Source organism: Diplotaxodon limnothrissa, linkage group LG22 (genome assembly GCF_057381915.1).
Source record: "Diplotaxodon limnothrissa isolate DT_005_m linkage group LG22, D_limnothrissa_male_GT1.1, whole genome shotgun sequence".
In the NCBI taxonomy this organism is placed as follows: Eukaryota; Metazoa; Chordata; class Actinopteri; order Cichliformes; family Cichlidae; genus Diplotaxodon; species Diplotaxodon limnothrissa.
The window spans coordinates 29,292,004-29,313,543 of NC_140616.1; the positions used below are offsets into that span (position 1 = coordinate 29,292,004).

General features: G+C 39.1%; 1 protein-coding gene across 1 annotated transcript; it reads left to right on the plus strand.

Moving 5' to 3' along the window:
* The first annotated feature begins 2,190 nt into the window (after positions 1 to 2,190).
* Positions 2,191 to 18,052, plus strand: LOC146610116 (CMP-N-acetylneuraminate-beta-galactosamide-alpha-2,3-sialyltransferase 1-like). The gene is made up of 6 exons (XM_085346728.1): positions 2,191 to 2,442; positions 12,657 to 12,853; positions 13,705 to 13,872; positions 16,396 to 16,441; positions 17,099 to 17,218; positions 17,885 to 18,052. Exons 1-6 carry the CDS (start codon positions 2,191 to 2,193, stop codon positions 18,050 to 18,052), a joined length of 951 nt encoding a protein of 316 aa, XP_085202854.1.
* Positions 18,053 to 21,540: the final 3,488 nt, after the last annotated feature.

A 21,540-nucleotide genomic window follows, 5' to 3' on the forward strand; every position in this document is an offset into this window, starting at 1 on the left:
ACTTGCATAGTTCCCATTTCTGTATAGCTGTATATCTCATATATGAATTTCCTTCATATTCTGTATAGTTTTTTTCACATTTATATCCTGTTCATTGCCTGTACATAGCTTGTACTCACTACAGCCTGTACATACTTATAGTTATAGCATATTCATAACATACTTCATACTGTGTGCATATTACATAGACCCATTTCTGTAATATACTTACATATCTATATTATTGCTAATATATATTGTAATATATCTATATCATGGCTAAAGCACTTCTGGATGGATGCACACTGCGTTCCGTTGCCCTGTACCTGTGATGCAATGACAATAAAGTTGAATTCTATTCTATTCTATTCTATTCTATTCTATTCTATTCTATTCTATACCACACCTTTTATCTGTACCACTGACAGTTCATGTGCTGACATGTTGCGTCCACACCTTCTCTGTCAACATTCTTTTCCTCAAAGCACAGCTGCTGCCATTAGATTGATGATGATTGTAAAAATAAAGACCTCACCTAAGCAGCTTATATCCAGTGACTCAACAAGTAAACAAAGTAGAATTGACAAAAATAATACCCTATTGCAAAATGTATAAACTCTTTCAAGTTTAAAATTAAAGATCTGAAATTTCTTTAGAGGGAATTAATGTACACATCCAAGGCCAATTCAATGGCACTTTAAATGATTTACTCTAACTGTTATAATGGAAGGAGTACCAAAGGGCTGAAATGGTCAAATATATATACAAATATCAATAAAATGCTCCTCTGATATCTATAAAATTAACATTAAATATCATGTATGTTCTGCAAGCCTGAGATAACTCACACAGTTATCACACTAGTGATCAGCATCAGCCAACAGCAAATATCATAATGTGTACTTTATGCAAATATTTTCATCTCGAAAGCTTCAACTTAAGACAGCGGCTGAGGTGCGACAAAGGATCACTATTTTTGTACTAACTTTGTCTTTCTTTTCTTTTTTACGAGTAGTGTAATTGAATATTTATCTGTTATGCTCTAGATTAAAGACTATGGTTTGTTTATAACATTCTCTACTTACCTTTAGCTGTTTTGGCAGAAAGTGGTAGCTTTATTTATACAGCTTCTCTTACTTTTTGACTTGGTCATATGCGTTCTTTTAGCCTCATTGAATTTTCAGTGTTTTTTGCATATTTTTAACCCACAATGTTCTATATGGTTTTTTTTAGTTAGAGTTTTTTTTAGAGATATGACCATATATGAGGGTGGAATTATTTTCAGCTAATGAGAAAGATCCTCTAGTAAGAAGTATTCATAAAATGTTATGGTGCAAAGCATGGACACAAATTTCAGCTAATTACTGCTGAGTAACAGGCTAATAGATTATATATTTATACGTATGTATGTATATTTGTGTGTGTATGTTTTGTGGGTTTACATAAAACATTTAAATTGTGTGCAACAGTTGTGTGGCAATTCACAAGTCAGACACAACCCCAATAACTGTTTGCACATAGTCCATAACCCCTCCCTCCCTCTCCTTTTGAAAAGTTCCTCTTTTGTTGATAGCTACATAGATAGCTTGATAGATGTATCATACAGGTTCTTCTTGACTCATATTCCTGCTTTTGTAATTTCATCTTTTTGCTGGTAAGACACCTTAAATTTACACTCTGTCTCATCTCACACTAATCTGTACTGAACCTCCAGTCATTAAGTTTCCCAAATGTATTTTTCTCTCACTATATGTGTGTGTTTGTGTGTGTCTATATATATATACATGTATTAGAGATGATATTTTAGGTTATTCATCAGCAATAGAGTTAATACTACAATGGCACAAGTAATTCATGCAATTACACCAACCGACAGACTCTGAAAGTATTTTAAGTTCTGTGTTTTCCTTTCTGTTGGCTGTCATGCTATTTGATTCAACTTTAGGCAACACACTGTGATGTGCTCAGGAGTAGCAGCTGGTTTATGCTGGTAAATGCTATCTGTGCAAATACCATAAATACAAGAGGACATTAAACCTTCTATGTTTATCTGATTTTTCTGCCTTCCAGTGCAGTGCTCTTAATATGTTGCCAACTATAAATAATTTTAATTAAAGAGTTATCATTTCTGTTACTGTTTTCTTAAAGGCTTAGTGCTAATTTTCACATTCACTCACATTGTATTTGTTCATAGATTGGAACTCCATCAAGATGTATTTCAAAAGGGGAAAATTCAGAGTGCACATTTCCCCACTACTGAGTATCACAGCAATTGTTTTGGTCTCCATCCTTTTATGGAATTTATCTGGATATACCTTCTGTCATCAGGAGTCAAGACTTTGTGCCTGTCACAAATGTCTAACAGACAGTGATCCTTGGTTTAATGACATCATTAGTGAATCTCCTAAACCTTTTATGTCACAGAAACATAAACCCTTGGAGGAAGATTTCAACTGGTGGAAGGTAAATAATGAAAACATATTACAATAAACCTTTGTCCCACTGTGGCCATGTTAAAGTTGTTTTAACTGCCCATCCCTAGTTTATTTTATGACACCTGTGTTTACTGGTATAGCAAGAGCAGTATATTCAAGTGTGTGCTACCTCCACCCAAAAAACCAACACAAATATTCCTCCGTAGTTAAGCTACGGATTAGATAAGTTTAAAAAACCTTGTTTGATACTTATCTTTCTTTCTTTTATGTTTACTCAACTCTTTATCCTTGCAACCCGTATTTCTAACTGGCTGAAGAATTGTAAAATACAATTACTTATATAGACATCTTTAAAACAGTGGTTCTTAACCTTGTTGGAGGTACCGAACCCCGCCAGTTGCATATGCGCATTCACTGAACCCCTCTTTAGTGAAAAATAAAATATGATTTTTTTCAAATTCAAGACATAGATATGTTTTTTACTGGTGCACAAAATGAGCCGTGGTGGAGGCTCTGCCGAACCCCTGAGACCGACTCACCGAACCCCTAGGGTTCGATCGAACCCAGGTTAAGAACCACTGCTTTAAAATGACAAAAGAAAAAAAAAGAAGTTTCACCACTCATCTGAGAAGCTTCTTCAGTTCTAAGAGCAACTGGTGGAGAGTCCCAGATCTGAACCTTATTGGAAGTATCCAATTGGAGGGATAATAGGTACTTTGTATCAAACCAGTGATTTATGACCCGCCGTCAAATGATGTATGACAGAAGAAGTAATAAAGGAAGTAATAAAGGTTTACGACAGTCATAATTTTTATGAATATCATAAAATTATATAATAAACAATATAAATAATCATATGACCCAAAATATATCATCATGGAAGTATGGTGATGTAATAGGATGATAAATAGGATGTTAAATGATAAATGGCCTGCATTTGTATAGTGCTTTTCTAGTCCCTAAGGACCCCAAAGCGCTTCACACTACATTCAGTCATTCACCCATTCACACACACACTGGTGACAGCAAGCTACATTGTAGCCACAGCTGCCCTGGGGCACACTGACAGAGGCAAGGCTGCCGGACACCGGCGCCACCGGGCCCTCTGACCACCACCAGTAGGCAAACATGGGGTTAGTATCTTGCCCAAGGATATTTGGCATGCAACCAGGAGGCAGCCTGGGATCGAACCACCGACCTTCTGATTAGCGGTTGACCTGCTCTGCCACCTGAGCTACAGCCACCCACCCATGTTAAAGCCAAAAGGTTTACTTTTTTGACAAAAAAATTTCATCCTTTTTAGACAACTGTTTTTGGGGACCCGTGCGTGTGTGTGTGTGTGTGTGTGTGTGTGTGTGTGTGTGTGTGTGTGTGTGTGTGTGTGTGTGTGTAAAAACGTGTTAAAAGGATCTCTTCACAGCCCCCTCACCCAGTTTTCAATTGGAGATGCTCCATGTTTCAGCCATAACTGAAGAGTCCATTCCTGGAAATGGCTTGCATTACCTGGATTTAATTGACACACAACTGAGTTTAAGATTGAAAATAATGAACAGTGATGGCTCTTATCTGGCCCTTGATGTCCTGGTTGTTGTACTTTTGAAACGGTGCCGGTGCTTAAACCGGTGCTTAAAGAATGAAGAACACAAACTTTGTCCAAAAACCTCTCATGTTTAGCTGTTTTCCACTTTTTCTTTGGCCATTTTAGCCTTTTTGGCCAGGGTGAAGGGAGTATCTGCCATCAAACAAGAAGACAGCCGCATGTAACTATGACAGTGTTTGCTAGTTCACCTTACATGCATTAATTTAATAACGTGGTTAGCCTACTCAACGTAAATCACACACGAACAACATTAAGCTACTGATGCAGAGAAGAACGCTGTTGCTGCCATCATCATCTGTCATCATTTCTGCTACACTGGCAGGGCTAGGGGCCAGGACTCACCTCTTCGGGTTCTTGAGGGATGTTGCAAACTCCAGGTCCGATAACAGGCAACACACCCGCAGTAGATGTGCACGGTGTGAGGTGTCGCAGGTCAAGCTATCAAATACGGCGCATTTCTCGGCTTTTAAAAAAACGCTATGCATTGCCAAGTGTTTCATCAGATTCGAGGAGTTACCTCCTTTGCACAGTACCTTAAAGCACTTGTTGCAGGCTGCTGAGTTTGAATCTTTTGCTGTGAAGTACAGCCAGACTTTTGACTTGGGCATTTTTAATCTGTAGCTCTGCTCTAAAAGAACGTACGTACCTGGCCCCACCTACTATGCTTGCTAAGGTAAAATGATTGGCTAGAATCCAAAGTGTATGACATCTCAGTAAAAAAAAAAAAGCACCGAAATAAAGCCCTGAAATGTGCACTGCTTTTCGGTCTGGTTACTACCGTTTATGTCAGAAGTATTTTTTGCCTGTTAAAAACATTCAATTCAAGACTCATTCCACGCAATTATTAAAAAAAACATTATAATACAGTATAGGGCAGTATAGGGCTTTGTATCTACCACTCAATTCAATTCAATTTTATTTATAAAGCACCAAATCACAACAATAGTCGCCTCAAGGTGCTTTATATTGTAAGGTAGACCCTACAATAATACACACCGCTCATTATATCTCACTCCGCTGTGATATAATGAGCTGTCACGCAGAGGTGTGGACTCGAGTCACATGACTTGGACTCGAGTCAGACTCGAGTCATTAATTTTATGACTTTAAACTTGACTTGAAAAAATGTTCTAAGACTTGTGACTTGACTTGCACTTTTACACCAATGACTTGGGACTTGAATTGGACTTGAACCGGTTTACTTGAAAAGACTTGATATTTTACCCCAAATATAAAATTTAACATGCATATTATATAGAGATTGAAAATGTGACGTCATTCAGGGGTAGAACCGCAAAGGATTCTGGGAACTCGTGGCAAGCGGTACTAGCGCACGCAGGCTTTCAATTAAAATCAGTTACACAGCGATAAAAAGAAACACAAAAATGTCAAGAAGCTGTTGTATTATTAACTGCAATAGCCGGTCGCATGACAGCCATGGGAAGCCGACGGGTAAAGAGATCGGTTGTTATCGGATTACGTCGTTGAAGAGAAATTGTTCGAGCCATGTTTCCGAAGTAACAAAGACGCGACGGATGGCCTGGATTGCAGCCATTCAAAGATCAAATACAACGTCCCAGAACACTCCAGCTCACAGGTTAGTCTGCTCCAAGCATTTACACGAAGGTCAGTGTTTTTTAGTAGTTAATACGTCATTTTCATAACATAATTAGTGATATAGGTTACAAGCAAGTCTGGCGCTGAACAGAAATTGTCGCGCTATGCTCCTTTATTTATTGTGCATAAATAGTAAATTGTCCTGACACAATATTGCGTTTCGCTTCTGTTATTATGGTACATTGACAGAAACATGTACTTTTATTCACAGGATAAAACAGGTTTTTTGTATCACTAATTGCCCAGTACGATTACAGCATACAATATTATTGTCACTGCTACATTTCTGTGATGGGTACCAGAAATTATTTCCACTACTAATTAATTACCGTTGAGCTCAAAGGTCCTATTAATAAACGGTTAAGGAATGTGTATTTATGACGACAATTTGTGAGACTGGTAAACTTATGATATGTACGATGGTCTTTCGTTCTACACGGTGCATTTCAAGGTCCTGCACCCATCCGTGGGTAAACTGTACCTGGGCTTGTTGCAGTGACCTGAAGTTACTAAACTTCATGAGTGTATGCACTCACTCCAAGAACCGTATGATTATAAATATGCATATAAATATGCTACGATGAGATAGCTGACTTCATCTAACTAGCAAATGTTGTACAGGCTACGTTGGTGATGCAGTTTTTTTTAATATGTATGATATTTTTGTCATGCGATTTTAAAGCCAGTCCTACAACCGCATCCAAGAATAACATGCAGCTTATCTCAGAACTGTCGGTGAAAATTATTCTTGGAGCTAGGTTTAATTGAGCTGCATTTTAAAGAGGTGCAATTTCACAATTTGTGTATATTTTCTAAGTTCACTATTTTGTCATGTGTTGAGAAAAACACAGATTTAAAAACTACATGGTCTAATATTTACATTTAGCATATAACTGCAACATTATTTTTTCGTTGTTTTTTTTTTAAAGACTCGAAAGGACTTGAAATTCAAAGTTTCAGACTTGTGACTTGACTCGGACTTTTACACCAGTGACTTGAGACTCGACTCTGACTTGCCTGACATTACTTGAGACTTGACTTGAGACTTGAGGATAAAGACTTGAGACTTACTTGAGACTTGCAAAACAATGACTTGGTCCCACCTCTGCTGTCACGGTCACGTAGCTTTCCGTTGCCCTGGAGGTCCACCCATTTGTAGTAGTTAGAGCAACAAAAGATGCCTGGGACAGTTCAGCCATAACTTAAATCTTTTCCTGCTCATACATGCTTGGAACGATCTTGCCACTAAAGCGGACGTGCAACGGGATATCACTGCGTGGCTCAAGCACATTCATCATAGTTTAAACCCCTTGTTTTGCACAACGTCTGCAGCTAAACACCCCAATAGCTTCTGTAATAGCTTTAGCCCGGTCGGACTGGGCAGCAAAGGGCTGCTTAAATACCGCAAACTCCTCTGCTAGCGCTGGCCATAACTAATGCTTGACAGACCCACCACGCGCACCATACACATACTTTTTTTTCTTCTTTTTCCAATCTTACGGATCAACCGTGATCCATTACACCACTAATGAACACCCATTTCCCAACCAGAGAATCACCACAATACCACCTAATAAACCAGGCATGTCCAAAGTCCGTCAGATTCCAAGTGGCCCACAGCTTCAGTCTAATTATAACTTTCTAAGTCTGAATAAATAAATCATGAATTTAAAGGTGTAATTCTTTTTTCACCGCATGGTGGCAGCACCGCCCCCGCTACTTGCACCTGTGCTGCGAGCCCGCCTTTCTCTGCTCTTTTCTGCCATGGCGACTGTACAAAAAAAGAGAAAGGTTGATGGTGAGAGCTGCCGCTTTCAGGAGTGGTGGGAATTGCAGTTTTTTTTAACTGAAATTCGAGGCAATTGTGTTTGCCTGATTTGTAAAGAGACTGTTGCCTTGTTTAAGGATTTTAACATTAGGAGACACTACAAGACTAAACATGCTGCAACATATAACAAGGTAACAGGGAGTGAGCGCGCTGAAAAAGTGAAGCAACTCCAAGCTGCTCTGGCTTCGCAACAGCGATTTTTCATGCGGGTCTGTGAGACACATGAAAATATCATGAAAGCCAGCTACGAAGTGGCTATGTTAATAGCTAAACATGGCAAACCTTTCACTGAAGGTACGTTTGTCAAAGACTGTGTGTAACTCCGAAATGACAACACAGGCACGGCTTCTTCAAGACGGGCGCTTCGCTGCATTTATTGAACGCCGTGAAAAAATTACAAACATAAAACACAAAGGCTTTAAGCGCTTCAGTCTATCAAAAGTAACACTTGTGCTTTAACAACAAGAAATTACCTCGTGGCCGCCTGCCACTTCGGAGGTCCTAGAACAATAACCTTACTGTGCATTCTAAATTAAAACATAAAATAATTAGAACACCATACATTACAAATTTTCACAATATTACAATACAGTTATAGCAAATGACAAATAGCTTGTACAGTTAGTAGACTAACCAGGCCTTTGCAGATAGCTCGCTGAACTCCTTAGCGTGATTATTAAACGTGGGCTCACAGCCTATATTATCACGCCCAAAACCTTGCGATAATAGCGGTGTAACAAAACTTGTTCTTTGTGACAAGATAAACGCACCTTTACAATATTGTCCACAGAAATGTACAAGCAAGAACATTTTAACTGCTGGAACCATCTATTAAACTTCTTTATACATAAACCATTTCTGTGACACTAACACTGTGTCATTTGCCCAGAGAAGAAGCAAGAATTTCTGAGTGTTTGCTTGGCACACAACACTGTATTCGCTCTAAAGCTCTGTACCACCAACAGTTTCAGCAGTTTCTGCATGACATCCTGGCTGAATATGGTGACGTAATTTATTACAATGATGTGAGGTGGCTAAGTCGGGGGTCTGCACTACAGCGATTTTTCTCTCTCAGAGAGGAAATCAGACAGTTTTTAGATGAGAAGGGACAACCAATGGAAGAACTGTCTGATCCTGTATGGCTAGCAAATCTGGCTTTTTTGGTTGACATCACGAAGTATCTGAATGCGCTGAATGTTAATCTTCAAGGAAAAGACGTAGTGGTGAGCCAACTATATGCTCACATCAAGGTCTTTGGAACCAAACTGCAACTTTTCCAAAGACACTTGTCCCTAACAGAGCCCTGTACCGCACACTTCCCAGTTTTGAAAGAGGTTATTGACAGTTTCCCAGTGGACATTAATGTCCAAATGAAGAGTTACGCAACAGCTATCGCATTTCTTTCTGGAGAATTTAACAAACGCTTTCAGGACTTTGCAGCTATCGAAAAAGACATGCTGCTTTTCTCATCTCCCTTCTCCATGGAACCTGATGATGCTCCTCCGCAGCTTCAGCGGGAGCTCATTGAGCTGCAGTGTGACGATGAGTGCCGCGGAAAACACCGGCAGTGTTCTCTTGTTGACTTTTATCGGCAGCTATAGACAAAGACAGGTTTCCTGAGGTGTGATCTCTTGCTAAGAAAATGCTGAGCTTATTTGGTTCCACATATTTGTGTGGCATTTAACACCATCATCCCCTCAAAACTTGCCACGAAGCTCGTCGACCTTGGGCTGGGAACACCAATCTGCAGATGGATTCTAAACTTCCTCACAAACAGGCCCCAGGTGGTGAGAGTCGGTAAGCACACCTCCTCATCGCTCATCCTAAACACAGGTACGCCACAGGGTTGTGTGCTTAGCCCCCTCCTATATTCCCTGTTCACACACGACTGTGTTGCTAAACATGAGTCCAACATCATCATCAAGTTTGCGGATGACACAGCCATCATAGGCCTCATCACAGACAACGACGAGACGGCGTATAGAGAGGAGGTGATGGCACTGTACGAGTGGTGTCTGGAAAATAACCTGACTCTCAACATCAGCAAAACTAGAAAAATGATAGTGGACTACCGGAAACGACCAGTCAGGGAACACCAGCCCATCCACATCAACGGTGTCAAGGTCGAAAGGGTCAGCAGCTTCAAATTCCTTGGAGTCAACATCACCGAGGACTTCTCCTGGACTCTTCACACAGACACTGCTATCAGGAAAGCTCGCCAGCGGCTTTATTTCCTGAGGAGGCTGAGGAAATTTGGCATGAACGCCAACATCACCTCAGATTTCTGGAGACTGAGCTGAGGGATGCAAAAGATGCAAACTCAGCAGCCAGCAACAAGTGCTTTAAGGTGATACTGTGCAAAGGAGGTAACACCTCGAATCTGATGAAACACCTGGCGACGCATAGCGTTTTTTTAAAATCAGACAAATGCACCCTATTTGATAGCTTGCTGCGAGACCTCACACCGAGCACATCTACTGCGCGTGAAGTGCCTGTTATCAGTCCCGGAGTTAGCAACATCCCCAAAAAACCCGAAGAGGTGAGTCCTGGCCTGTAGCCCTGCCAGTGTAACAGAAATGATGACGGATTATGATGGCAGCAGCAGCCGTTCTTCTCTGGGTCAGTAGCTTAATGTTGTTCGTGTGTAATTTACGTTGAGTAGGCTAACCATGTTATTTAATTAATGCACGTAAGGTGAACTACACCGTCGTAGTTGTTTGAAGGCAGATACTCCCTTCACCCTGGCCAAAAAAGCTAAAATGACCAAAGAAAAGTAGAAAACAGCTAAACATGAGAGGTTTTTAGACAAAGTTGGTGTTTTTTCCCCCCCACTGATTAAGCACTGCTTCCAGCCAAGAGTGATACCATAAATCCCCTATAGCTGCAGAAAAGGTTAACATTGTTGTCTTTTTACAAAAAAACAGCAAAACATGAGAGGTTTTTGGACAAAGTTTGTGTTCTTCATTCTTTAAGCACCGGTTCGAGCACCGTTTAAGCACCGGCACCATTTCAAAAGTCCCGTTTTTGTACTGGTATAAAACCTAAAACGTAAATGATACCCATCCCTAATTAGCAGTGCTAGTTAGTATAGCTCCAGGCTCAAAGGAAACAGAGCAAAAACAGTCATTAGAATTTAATGTAGCCCCCAAAAGGCAGTCTCAGTAATCTCAGCCGCAGGGAAACCAGGAAATCCACAGTTATTATTGTTCCCTGTCACACAAAACACAGCCCCCGAATAAATAGTCCAAAGTCTGAAACAGAAAAATTGTCCTTTTTACTCACCAAAGCCGGCTGCTCTAAAATCCCGGGGTCGGACTGTGGTGAGGGGCAACAACGGCGTGAGCACCACTTCCCATTTGAAGGCTGGACCGACGGGCCGAGCAGCGAAGCGGTAATGGCTGGGTGAGTGGTAGTGCCCGGGGAGCGAAGGTGAAGCTCGTTCAGAATAAAATCCTGTGCGAGCGGATTAAGTGAGCTGAGCAATCAGGGGAGACCGGGAACTAATCGCTGTAGCCGATTAGCTATAGCTTTCCCCTTATGCTGCGGGGACAGATTGATTAGCCGCTCCACGGAGTAGGTGACGTCCCTCTGGAGCTCCTCGGATGGATTAAATGCAGCGGGGTCCACAGTGGCTGGTTCCTACTGTCATGGCTCATGGGGCAAGCCATGTGGATTTTAATGAAGGACCCAAGATGCAGACAGCTTTCAGATGCAAGGGAGTTTCATTAGGGAAGTGAAATAAACATAAATACAGTGGGTATGAAACAGAACCTGAGGATAACCTAAACTGGAGACAACTAATAACAACAGACCTAAAGGTGATACCTAAAGTGTGTGAATGTGTGTGTGAATGGGTGGATGACTGGATGTGTAAAGTGCTTTGGGGTCCTTAGGGACTAGTAAAGCGCTATACAAATACAGGCCATTTAAAGGGGAGATGCAGGGAGACTCGGGAAAACCACACAGGAAAACTATGTCTACTATGAGCGACCATCTTTGAACAGAGGCGGTGGCTCACGACACCAACTGTCTACCATCTATAATCCAGTTTTGAGATCCCTTCCCAGACACCTTAACGCCCACCCAGGAAATCACATGATAGGGTGGGGTTAGGTTTCACAATGAGCTACCCGAAACCTTGGCTGATTGTGACCTACACCCGTTTTCACACCTTGGCTCATGTGATTAGGTAGAGGATCAGTAGGGGGTCCATGTCCCTCTTGGGGGACACTCCCACGGGTCTTAAATCTGGGACTCTCCACCATTTAACCCTAGAAATGAAGAAGCTTCTCGGATAAGAAGTGAAATGTTTTCAAGCAACTCAAAGAAATCGAAGACGCTTTTCCCCCCCAAGCTCCTTAGACTACAATGACCTGGATGATTGAGAACCTTCACAGACATATCTCAATAATTAATAACACAAATGTGAATACGTTTGATCCTTGAAGACACGTAGAAATAGATGCTGGTGCTATCTATCAAATAACTGAAATTGAATCAAACTGAATTGATTTCATGATTTTTAGAATATTGTGTTTCTGTGACTGACAGGGGATTTCTAAAAATCACCCCGTAGTTCTTCAGCTAAGACACCTGAGTTAGAAAACACAAACACTGCAGTTGTCTTTACTCGCGAGGGCAGTCATGAACGCAAAACCTGCGACCTGCGTCTCATCACTGTCTGCGTTCTTTATTTATACTTCAGAATCAGAATCAGAATCAGAATACTTTATTAATCCCGAAGGAAATTAGGGTTATTTGTCTGTATGTCTGTGTGTGTGTGTGAACAAATAACTTCTTATTCTAAGAACTCTGAGCTGAGGTTCCCCTTTTTCTAAATCTGTATGTTCTTACAGAAAGAGGAAGCATTAGTTGTTTATCACAGAAAAAGTACATGTCAAAAGTCACGTAGACATTTGCTTAGTGATCAATAAAAGAATACATTTCATGGAGCTGATCACATTATATAAAAACAATTTTCCTTTGACAGTGACAAAAGTCAGAAAGTACGTATATTGTATGATTGGAATACTTAGAATCAGAACAATATTAATCCCTAAGGGAATTACACTATTGCGCACAGTTGCTCCAAGACAATGCAGATATTTTGTCATTAGCAGGGATAATGTTAAAGACGAAATGTGTTTTGAACAAGAGATGTGATCTGAGGTTGCAAAACTTTATTCTTTTTTCTCAGCCCTTACAGGGGGAAAAACAAAACTTCACTGTCTACAATAAAACACTAGAACGTGTGTTTCAGACAATAACACCCATTGCAGATGTTGAAGAACCTCGCCCTGATCGCTGCAGGAGATGTGCAGTGGTGGGGAATTCTGGAAATTTGAGAGGATCCCAGTATGGACCCCTGATTGATTTCCATGATATTGTGATAAGGTAATAATAATTTAATGGCATTTGTCCCGATTCGTGATTGAGGTGTGAGACAAACGACTACTGGTCCAAGTGCGTCAAAACAATGATTTTATTAAACACATGTGTGGAAAGATACACAGCTCGATATTGTCAACCCAGATCTCCCGTCAAAACATACTTCAGCATGGTTTTATTATGTCAGGGTAAACACCCCTTCTCGCGTTAGACAAAACATCACATGTATAGGTTATCATTAAGTTTCCGTATTTAACAGCATTTTTCCCTATATGGTTGTCCAGCTCCTCCAGATGCTTCCGGTAGACCTCGGATCACTAGTTGCCAAGCAGAGACAAAGCAAGATGTCTTTCACTTTTACCCTAGAAATTATACTTCATGTCTATGTGTATGTAAGCATGTTAGGCATTCATTCACAGCATTCAAGTCATTTCATCAATATATCAGTTCAGACATAACGCTGAACGACATTTTTAACCTTCATTAGACTGTATACTTAACTCTATCATGAGCACAAATGAAATGTGTGTTAATAACATGATTGAAACTGTATGTTTAATAAATGGAATAAATGTTTAATCAAATGCCATTGCTCAAAGCTTAATAAAAAGATAGAAAGGAATCAACATGATATAAAATTATATAATCCCCACACATTATAACCATCATTACACAAAAACAAAACACAAAAGCTAATTTCAACAGCACTGTTCACTGACAAAACCTGAAAAGCCTAGATTCATGTCACAAAAAAATCTAAGTTTTGTTATGTTTTGTTATGCATATAATGTGATGTAAATTACAATGTGTCTAAAATGCTAAATATGTAAACTTATATATCCTTCTGTACTATTTAGAGTCAACCGTGGGATGACCAAAGGTTTTGAAAGAGATGTTGGAACTAAAACAACTCATCGTGTCATGTATCCAGAAAGTTCTACTAGATTGGACAACAAAACTCATCTTTTGTTTTTTCCATTCAAAACACCTGACTTTTTGTGGCTTCTGAAGTCATTAATTCCAGGGTAGGCCAAACATGGCTTCTGTCTTCACTTTAATTATATTTCAATTTCTTTTAAAACTTATGTTGCTAGAAACTGTACTGCTACTGTACTGGAATGGCATTATGAAATTTCAGATTTTAATATCTTTGCAACACAGTCTTAGCTAACTATAAGTAAAGGTGCAAACCAGGTTCGTCTGTTTGAACAAGCAAATTAAACAAGGTTCAAAATTTAGTTAAACCTTAAAGGGTTCAGATCAATGGTGTATATTTTGTTTGGCATTGAAATTATATATTTTAATTTTCTTTCCTGGCCCTTAAACTCATTTACACAGTGGTCCCAACAGGCCAAACGGACTGCAACTTAAGAAAACACCAGCAATGAGAAAAACGCTGCAAAAGCAAACAAAACACAACGGAAATAGAAAAAACAAAAAAAGAAATAGGAAAAAACAGATTTCCAAAAGCACCAGGGAAGTGTTTCTGGGGAGACAATTTGCAATAACCAAAATATGCTAAGTATTGCACTGGGAGATACTTAAAAGAAGTGGAGGATCTATCGGTTTTGTGAGGAAAGAAAAGATGAAAGGCAAGTGTGTTACCCTAACTATTAGCCTAATAATCCATCATAAGTATTACATGAATCATGTTTTTTCCTATTTCTGTTTTTGTTTTTCCTATTTGTGATTTCTTTTTTCCTATTTCTGTTTTGTTTTTCCTATTTCCGTTGTGTTCTGTATGCTTTTGCAGTGTTTTTATTGCTGGTGTTTCCTTAAGTTCCAGTCCGTTTGGGCTCTCAGGGCCACCATACATTTAGCTGTAAAATGTATAGAATGTTATAAATCCTAAATGCTTCAAATAACTTAACTAAATGTTAAAAAAATGTCATTGTTTTGTTGGCTGACATAAAGGGGAAAAAGATTATTTGGGGTAGTATCTATCCACCTAATGCTGATGATCAGACTTTTAAGTGCTTTAAACAACCATATTGCCCTGGTGGGGATTTTACGGTGTCAGTGGATCCAGATCAAAGTGCCACTGTAATTTGTAGGCTTGAAAACAAATGTACACTGGCGAAGGCATTTGAAGGTGGTAAACACACTGGACACAGTGAAATAATCTCCTACACAAATCCTTTGTTTACTCCAACACAGATGACTCAAGTTTATGAGCAATGCTGCAGCTATTAGGAGATATCAATATCAGGCCTATATCTCATTTCCCAGCCTAATGTATGGGTAACTGAACCCACAAAAAAGAAACTATATGTGGTTCTGTGTCTTTCCTGGGGTGTTCCCACAACTGTTTCATGGGGAAATTTGCTTTAAAGAGTGGAAACACCCACACCCTCTAGCAGATCATTACATGAAGGAACCTTTTAAAAACAAGCGCGTCCATGCTCACAGGTGTACACACGGGTGCTCACACACACAAACTACACCCTTTTTGGCTCTTACCTCAAAGCACACTGTGCGCTGTCGATATTATGTGCTGCACAATAATGTTTAATATTTAGTATTTACTGTTATATTCCCATATATCATCGTGATGTTGTTTATTGTATTGCTCTCGTTTTCTTCTGCTTGTTTTCTTTTTTCTTTCTCAACAAGTGATCCAGGTGATTGATATATGTATTTTTTTTGTCTGCTTATTTAGTTGGTTTTTGTTTTTTTGCCCTTTATCCCCGTCCCTCTTCTCCGCTGTTTTTCCCCCCTCTTCCTTTCTCCCTTTTCTTTTCCTCATTCAAGTCAGTCCCGTATCTAGCAAGTGAAAATAAAAAAATAAATAAAATAAACAATAAAAGGTGAATCAAATAGACCATTACGGCAAGGCTGGGATGGTCAATTTGGTAAAGTAAATCCGTTGGGCATCTTTCCTCGCCTTTAGACAATAATTCTGATGGCAAAAGAACCAAACGGGACAGGCAAAAAAAGAAAAAAAGAAAAGAAAAAAAGAGTGGAAACACAAACGTGTTCTTCATCGATTCTTCTACCAGGCTCAGCTTTGATTCATTTTCTCACAATCTACTTCATTTTTTCTGCATACAAAAATGCCTTGATTTCCTGAGGGTCATGAATTGAACATCTTGCATTGTCCCATTGTATGTGTGGTCAAGCCTTTGACAGAATGTTAGCTTCAAACCATGTTTCCCTAAAACAGGCACCGCATCTCCCCATTAAATCTGCTCTCTAGTTGCCGTTGGGACCATTGGGAGTAATTTAACTTACAGCTGAAGCAGTAATACTATTACTTTTAGCTGCATATCCACTTTCTAGTGGGCTAATAAACAGGAAATATTAAAACACAATTTTGAGACACCCCACTCCCCAAGAGCTGTTTGATATTAAAATATATTCCTATGATATATTCTGGTTTTTCACATAGCTAGCAGCAACTCTTTTTTTTTACATGGAAGAAAGTTAAATAAATTGTTTTATGAACAACTGAACATCTTATTGTGATTCTTAAGTCTTAGGTAATTATTAGCATTTGTTTGTTAAACAATTTCTTTAACAAATTCAACAATATATTTTCTTTTCAACAGGGAAAACGGTGCTCCAAACTCTAACAAGATAACTAACAAAGATTTGGTGAGTATTTTAGGTTTACCTTAACAAAACTGGCAAATGTTGATGCCCAAGAAGTCCAATAATAACTTTACGCTACCATTAATTCAGGCATGCATGCTTACATAGACACTGTCCCCCATTTAGAAAGACAGAGGCGTCACACACTCTCACAAACCAATCCCGACATCAACGTCGTCATTTTGAATAAATGTAATTTTTTAAAATAAGAATTATGTATGCTCCCACTAAAAATCAAGAATGTTGGATACTGTTTGTCGCCGATTTGGACAGCCCAGCGGGTGCTCCCAATGCCTTTGGAGTAGGTGAAGCCAAAGGCAAGATATGCTTCATCACATTTTCCAGTAATGCCCCCCCCCCCCCCCCCCCCCCACCTTACAATGGCTCTTCCCACCCTCAGCCTTTACTTTGTTGCAGTATTTGTTGTTTACTCTGTTCTGCATCCGGTATGTTATTGTTTTCCACAGTTGCTCATACTTGAAAATTATGTGCTCGGAAGGTCATGCATGTCACTGAACAAAGCCATGCCACTAATAGTGGCTTCTTTTAGCCACAGTGGTGCTTATTTAAAGTATTTTGTATATTAGTATATTGTGCATATACTTCATAAAAGAACAATTAATAAAACTCAGATTTAAAGATTTGCCTGATTTATAACAGGTGTCGATCCTTCATCCAGCTTTCATGAAATATGTTCATGATGTCTGGCTGAGAAAGAAGGCTGCTTATCCATCCACTGGCTTCCTTGCTGTGGTTCTCAGCTTATTAATGTGTGATGAGGTATGTTCACCTTACACAATCTACTTCTACATTATGCGTCTGACTGACACTCATTGTAGACATACTTGAAGAAAAACCGATTAAGAAGCAATTTCACAAACTAATATATTCATGTAATGTAAATTATGAAAGTATATTTATGGTTAGTACTTTAAGTGCACCTTTGATTGTGTAGTTTTTAACACTTTGGACTGGCAAGTGAAAAGTTGCTGGTTTGATTCCAACTGGAGAAACATATTGTTGTTTGGGGTTGTGTCTGAAAGGGCATCCAACATAAGTTATTCCCATTCAAACGTACAGAGCTACCCATTTGTGTCAAATAGGCAGCCAAAAATAATTTTATGCAACTCTCAGATAGCACTGTATACAAATGCCAAACTTTCAAACTGATCTAATACCAAGTAAAGACAGGACCAATGTTGGAGTCAAGGAGACTCAACTAATACATTGCACTTATAATTGCAGCGTATTCATGGCCAAAATTTCAATTACATTGGGGGTTTTGTATGCCTAAAGAGGAATAAAAAAAACTCTGGAAAGTTTTTTTTTTCCATGACTGAAGTTTTCATAATTCATGCATGAAAGGGCTAGGAGTGCAATTTGTGGCAACATTTATTTAAATTCAATACTAAAGACTTAATGACTGTAAAAACTTTGTTTCTTTAGGTTAATGTCTTTGGGTTTGGAGCAGACAGCGAGGGAAACTGGAGCCATTACTTTGAAATCCTTAAAAACAAACGGTTAAAAACAGGAGGCCACCCAGGAGAAGAAGAATATAAAATGCTTGTTAAATTACACATGAGGAAGAAAATAGTTTTTTTTAAAGGATGGTAATTTCCTTTAGTTTTTCATTTGTCTCCTCATCATTTTCAAGTCATCGTCAGTGATAACCATAACTCCGTAAGAATAAATAAATTTAGTTCTAAAAAAAAAATCAGTGACCAGCAAAACCAAACAGCAAAAAACACAATTACTGAAACTGACATGCACGGTTTGGGATTGTTAGTAATGAAGACTCAGACCTCAGGAGATAAACATCTGTTAATAGAATCATCTATTAATAGAATCATCTGTTAATCCAGTGGTTCCCAAACTTTTATTGGCAGATATAGACAAAATACTGTTACTGTTAATCTAACTATTTTGAGTTTTTATACGCTTACATATACACACCCTTTCTAAATGGAGTTACTGTCCCTCCATTTAGAAAGGCAGAGGCATCATGGTGTAATTATTTCATGTGTAGTTGGGGTTTTTTTTCCCCTGTGTAACAATATTCAGCATTGCCATCAATACATTTTTCAAAAAATGCCTCTCTGTGCAAAATGGGTTCAAGAACATAAACAGCTGTGGGATACTGTTTGTCCGTGATTTGAACTGGGGGAACAAATTGTGGTTCAGACTGATATTATTTGTATCCCACTGTAACTTTACTGTATAAAGAGCTAACATCTAGGCCCCACACTTTGGGAACCTCTGTGTTAATCTATGACAATTATTAAGCACTATGTAGCAGAGATGGCGACTTGCAATCGCAAGTTAGACCTGACCAAAACAAAAACCAAACCAAAGTTTTGGGATTTGAGTCTTGAGACCTTGTCATGAATTGCTGTGTGAGGCAGGTAGGATTAGACCCAAAATTCTGTTTATTGCAACAACCCTGAGTGAGTATGCACTTATCATTTTAAATGCTGTTGTACATCAATAAAGCAAAGGTCATATAAGATAATTCATAACATTTTACAAGTGTTAGAGAGACTAATTGGTCAATAGAATATCAGTTTCATCCATTAGACTCTTGAGACTTGACTTGGACTTGAAAAAAATTGCTGGTGAATATTTCTTCTATGTAGCATGTCTACATTTTGTCTCCAAAATAAAATGAATACAAAATGCAATGCTGCTTTCAGTTTGTCACTTTTCACTCCATTACCTGATTAGATGTTGAAGACTTGATGAATGGGTACAGTGCCATTTAGTATCAATCATGAATTCATGCCATTCACATTAAACTCCTGTAACCTGTTCATTATCAAGAAACGATGTATATATGTTTGTTGCAAAAAAAGTTATTGAATATATTCTACACTCATACTGGATGCTTCCATCCAAACAGAAGGTTTGGAGATGTTCTACAACACTTCACAATCAGATTTATAATAATGAATGGATTATATCGTGGTGGCTATGTCCAACCTTTGCATGTATAAATATCTGCAGAAAACATGGTGTGGCGATGGTAGGAAGCTGAAGTACTTTGATACAGTCCAGATCAAAAGTGTAAGACTACATGAAAAATGGTAAAAATAAATAAATAAATAAATCATATTTTGCATGGTTGGATCTTAACAAGGTTCCAAGTAGAGCTTCAACATGCAACAAGAAGAAATGGGAGAGGGACAAAACACTTTTTTGAGAATGCAATTTATTGAAAGCAATGCTTAAACTATGGTAGCAAATGGTCGCAAGCTTGGCTACTATTTGGGCCAGCGCCTCCTCTGGCTGGCTCACTCATGTTTCCGCCATGCCCCAATCCTGAGTTTTGGCACCACTGTCGACTATGCATGATGGACTCGACCACGTTTCAACACTTTTCAGCATTTTCCTTTATTCTCGGTTGTCATCTTTACTAACACCAATGGACACAGATTTTCGGCGGTGTCCTGGACATAACAACAACAACGACAATTCAGAACCCAGTTAATTCTTCTTAAGCAGGTGAGGCACAATTGCTGATGCAGCTCCAGCGTGTCCCTGCAGCGTCCCCATGGATCATGCCCTTATACAGGACACCATAAGATAAGATAAGATAAAACTTTATTAATCCCACGGGTGGATTCCTCTGGGAAATTCGAGTCATTTGGAATTTTTTAAATGATCCCGGGGGTTATGGAACAAAAAAGTCAAGTGGAAGACCCCAATTACACCAGTACTGAGGCAGAGGATCCAATTGGTTGTCTGTCATGACACTGGACAATCCTAGACGGCACAAAACCGACTGTTTGGACTTTGCAAGAGAGCTTGGGGTAGTGAAAGGTGGAATAAAGTTTCCAACATTACTGGCATGACAAGCAAATCCCACCCAAGATGTTTTCTACACGGACTGGTTAGACAATGAGTAATAGCAGTCACCTGCTGAAAGGACTTGTTAAAAAATTTGGCTCAGCACCCATACGGCGCGAGGCCCAGACTCCAGGAAGGAGCACATAGAAGCCAGGCATGAGAGAGAAGGACCAGCTGCCTGATCGCCAGATGGAGCAGCTTGTGCGACGATCGGTGGGACTTTATTTTTTAGTTTCAATATTTGTTTCAGTTTACTTTTAAGGTTGCATCGTTGTAACCCCATACAAGCGGGCCATCACTACCATTCAGCAAATAACGCTGTGCTTTGAATTAACGTTATTGTATTCCCAACTCAAAAAAGAAAGCTAACAAGGATTTGGTGAGTATTTTAGTTTTACCTTAACAGACAGGCATATTGATATCAAAGAAATCCAGTAATAACTTTAAGCTACCATTAATTCAGGCAGGCCACAAAGTCAGCTGATTTTACTCATTGAACTGGCAAATCTCATATACAGTTGGTTTTACTATTAACCTGCTTTAGCCGAACCACCGTTGCTACAAATGTGCAAGCCGTTTCACAAGCCACCTGCACCTAAACTTTTACTTTGGGCGTTGTCGGGTATTGTTATGGTTTTTCCCAGTCGCTCACTCTTGACAGTTATGTGCTTGGAAGGTCGTAAACAAAGCCATGCGACCAAAAATAGATAGTGGCTTCCTTTAGCCACCGTGGTGCTGATTTAAAGTATTTTATTGTGCATTTACTTCAAAAAAGATAAGAGAAGTTTTTGGCTTCCTATTGGCCAGTGGTGGGAAGTTGGGTGAGCGCCAAAAGTTCTTCTTATCTCCTATTCCTAACCTATTTTTCTTGACCTCAGTGACATTTTCATTGAGTAGAAGATGGACTGCAAAACACCCATCTAACTTTTCACACCATGCTCTGTTGTTTTATGCAGGACATTTAACGAAGAAAAGCCTATGAAACATATACATTCAATACAAAGGTTGCAATTATAAACAATAAGGACCATTAAGGGTCAGATTTACTGAAGTCTGCAGGAGCCAAAAGCCTTCTTTAGACATTTAAAAGCTACTGGGTTTAGTGAGAGGCACCGTGTCAATTTGTGACTGTCAGTTGTGAATAGACTATGTATTCATTAGAGTTTGACTTAAGTAAGTCTGTCCAATAGCATATAACATTTCATGAATTGTATTTATTATATTTAGCTGCTGTATAACTCCTAAGTAAAAATTAATCC

Excerpts from the sequence above, each read along its gene's own strand:
- LOC146610116 (XM_085346728.1), top strand. The coding sequence starts at position 2,191 with ATGTATTTCAAAAGGGGAAAATTCAGAGTGCACATTTCCCCACTACTG. Across the intron at positions 2,443-12,656 it reads AAGATTTCAACTGGTGGAAG|CCCTTACAGGGGGAAAAACA; the intron begins GTAAATAATGAA and ends CTTTTTTCTCAG. Across the intron at positions 13,873-16,395 it reads CTGAAGTCATTAATTCCAGG|GGAAAACGGTGCTCCAAACT; the intron begins GTAGGCCAAACA and ends TCTTTTCAACAG.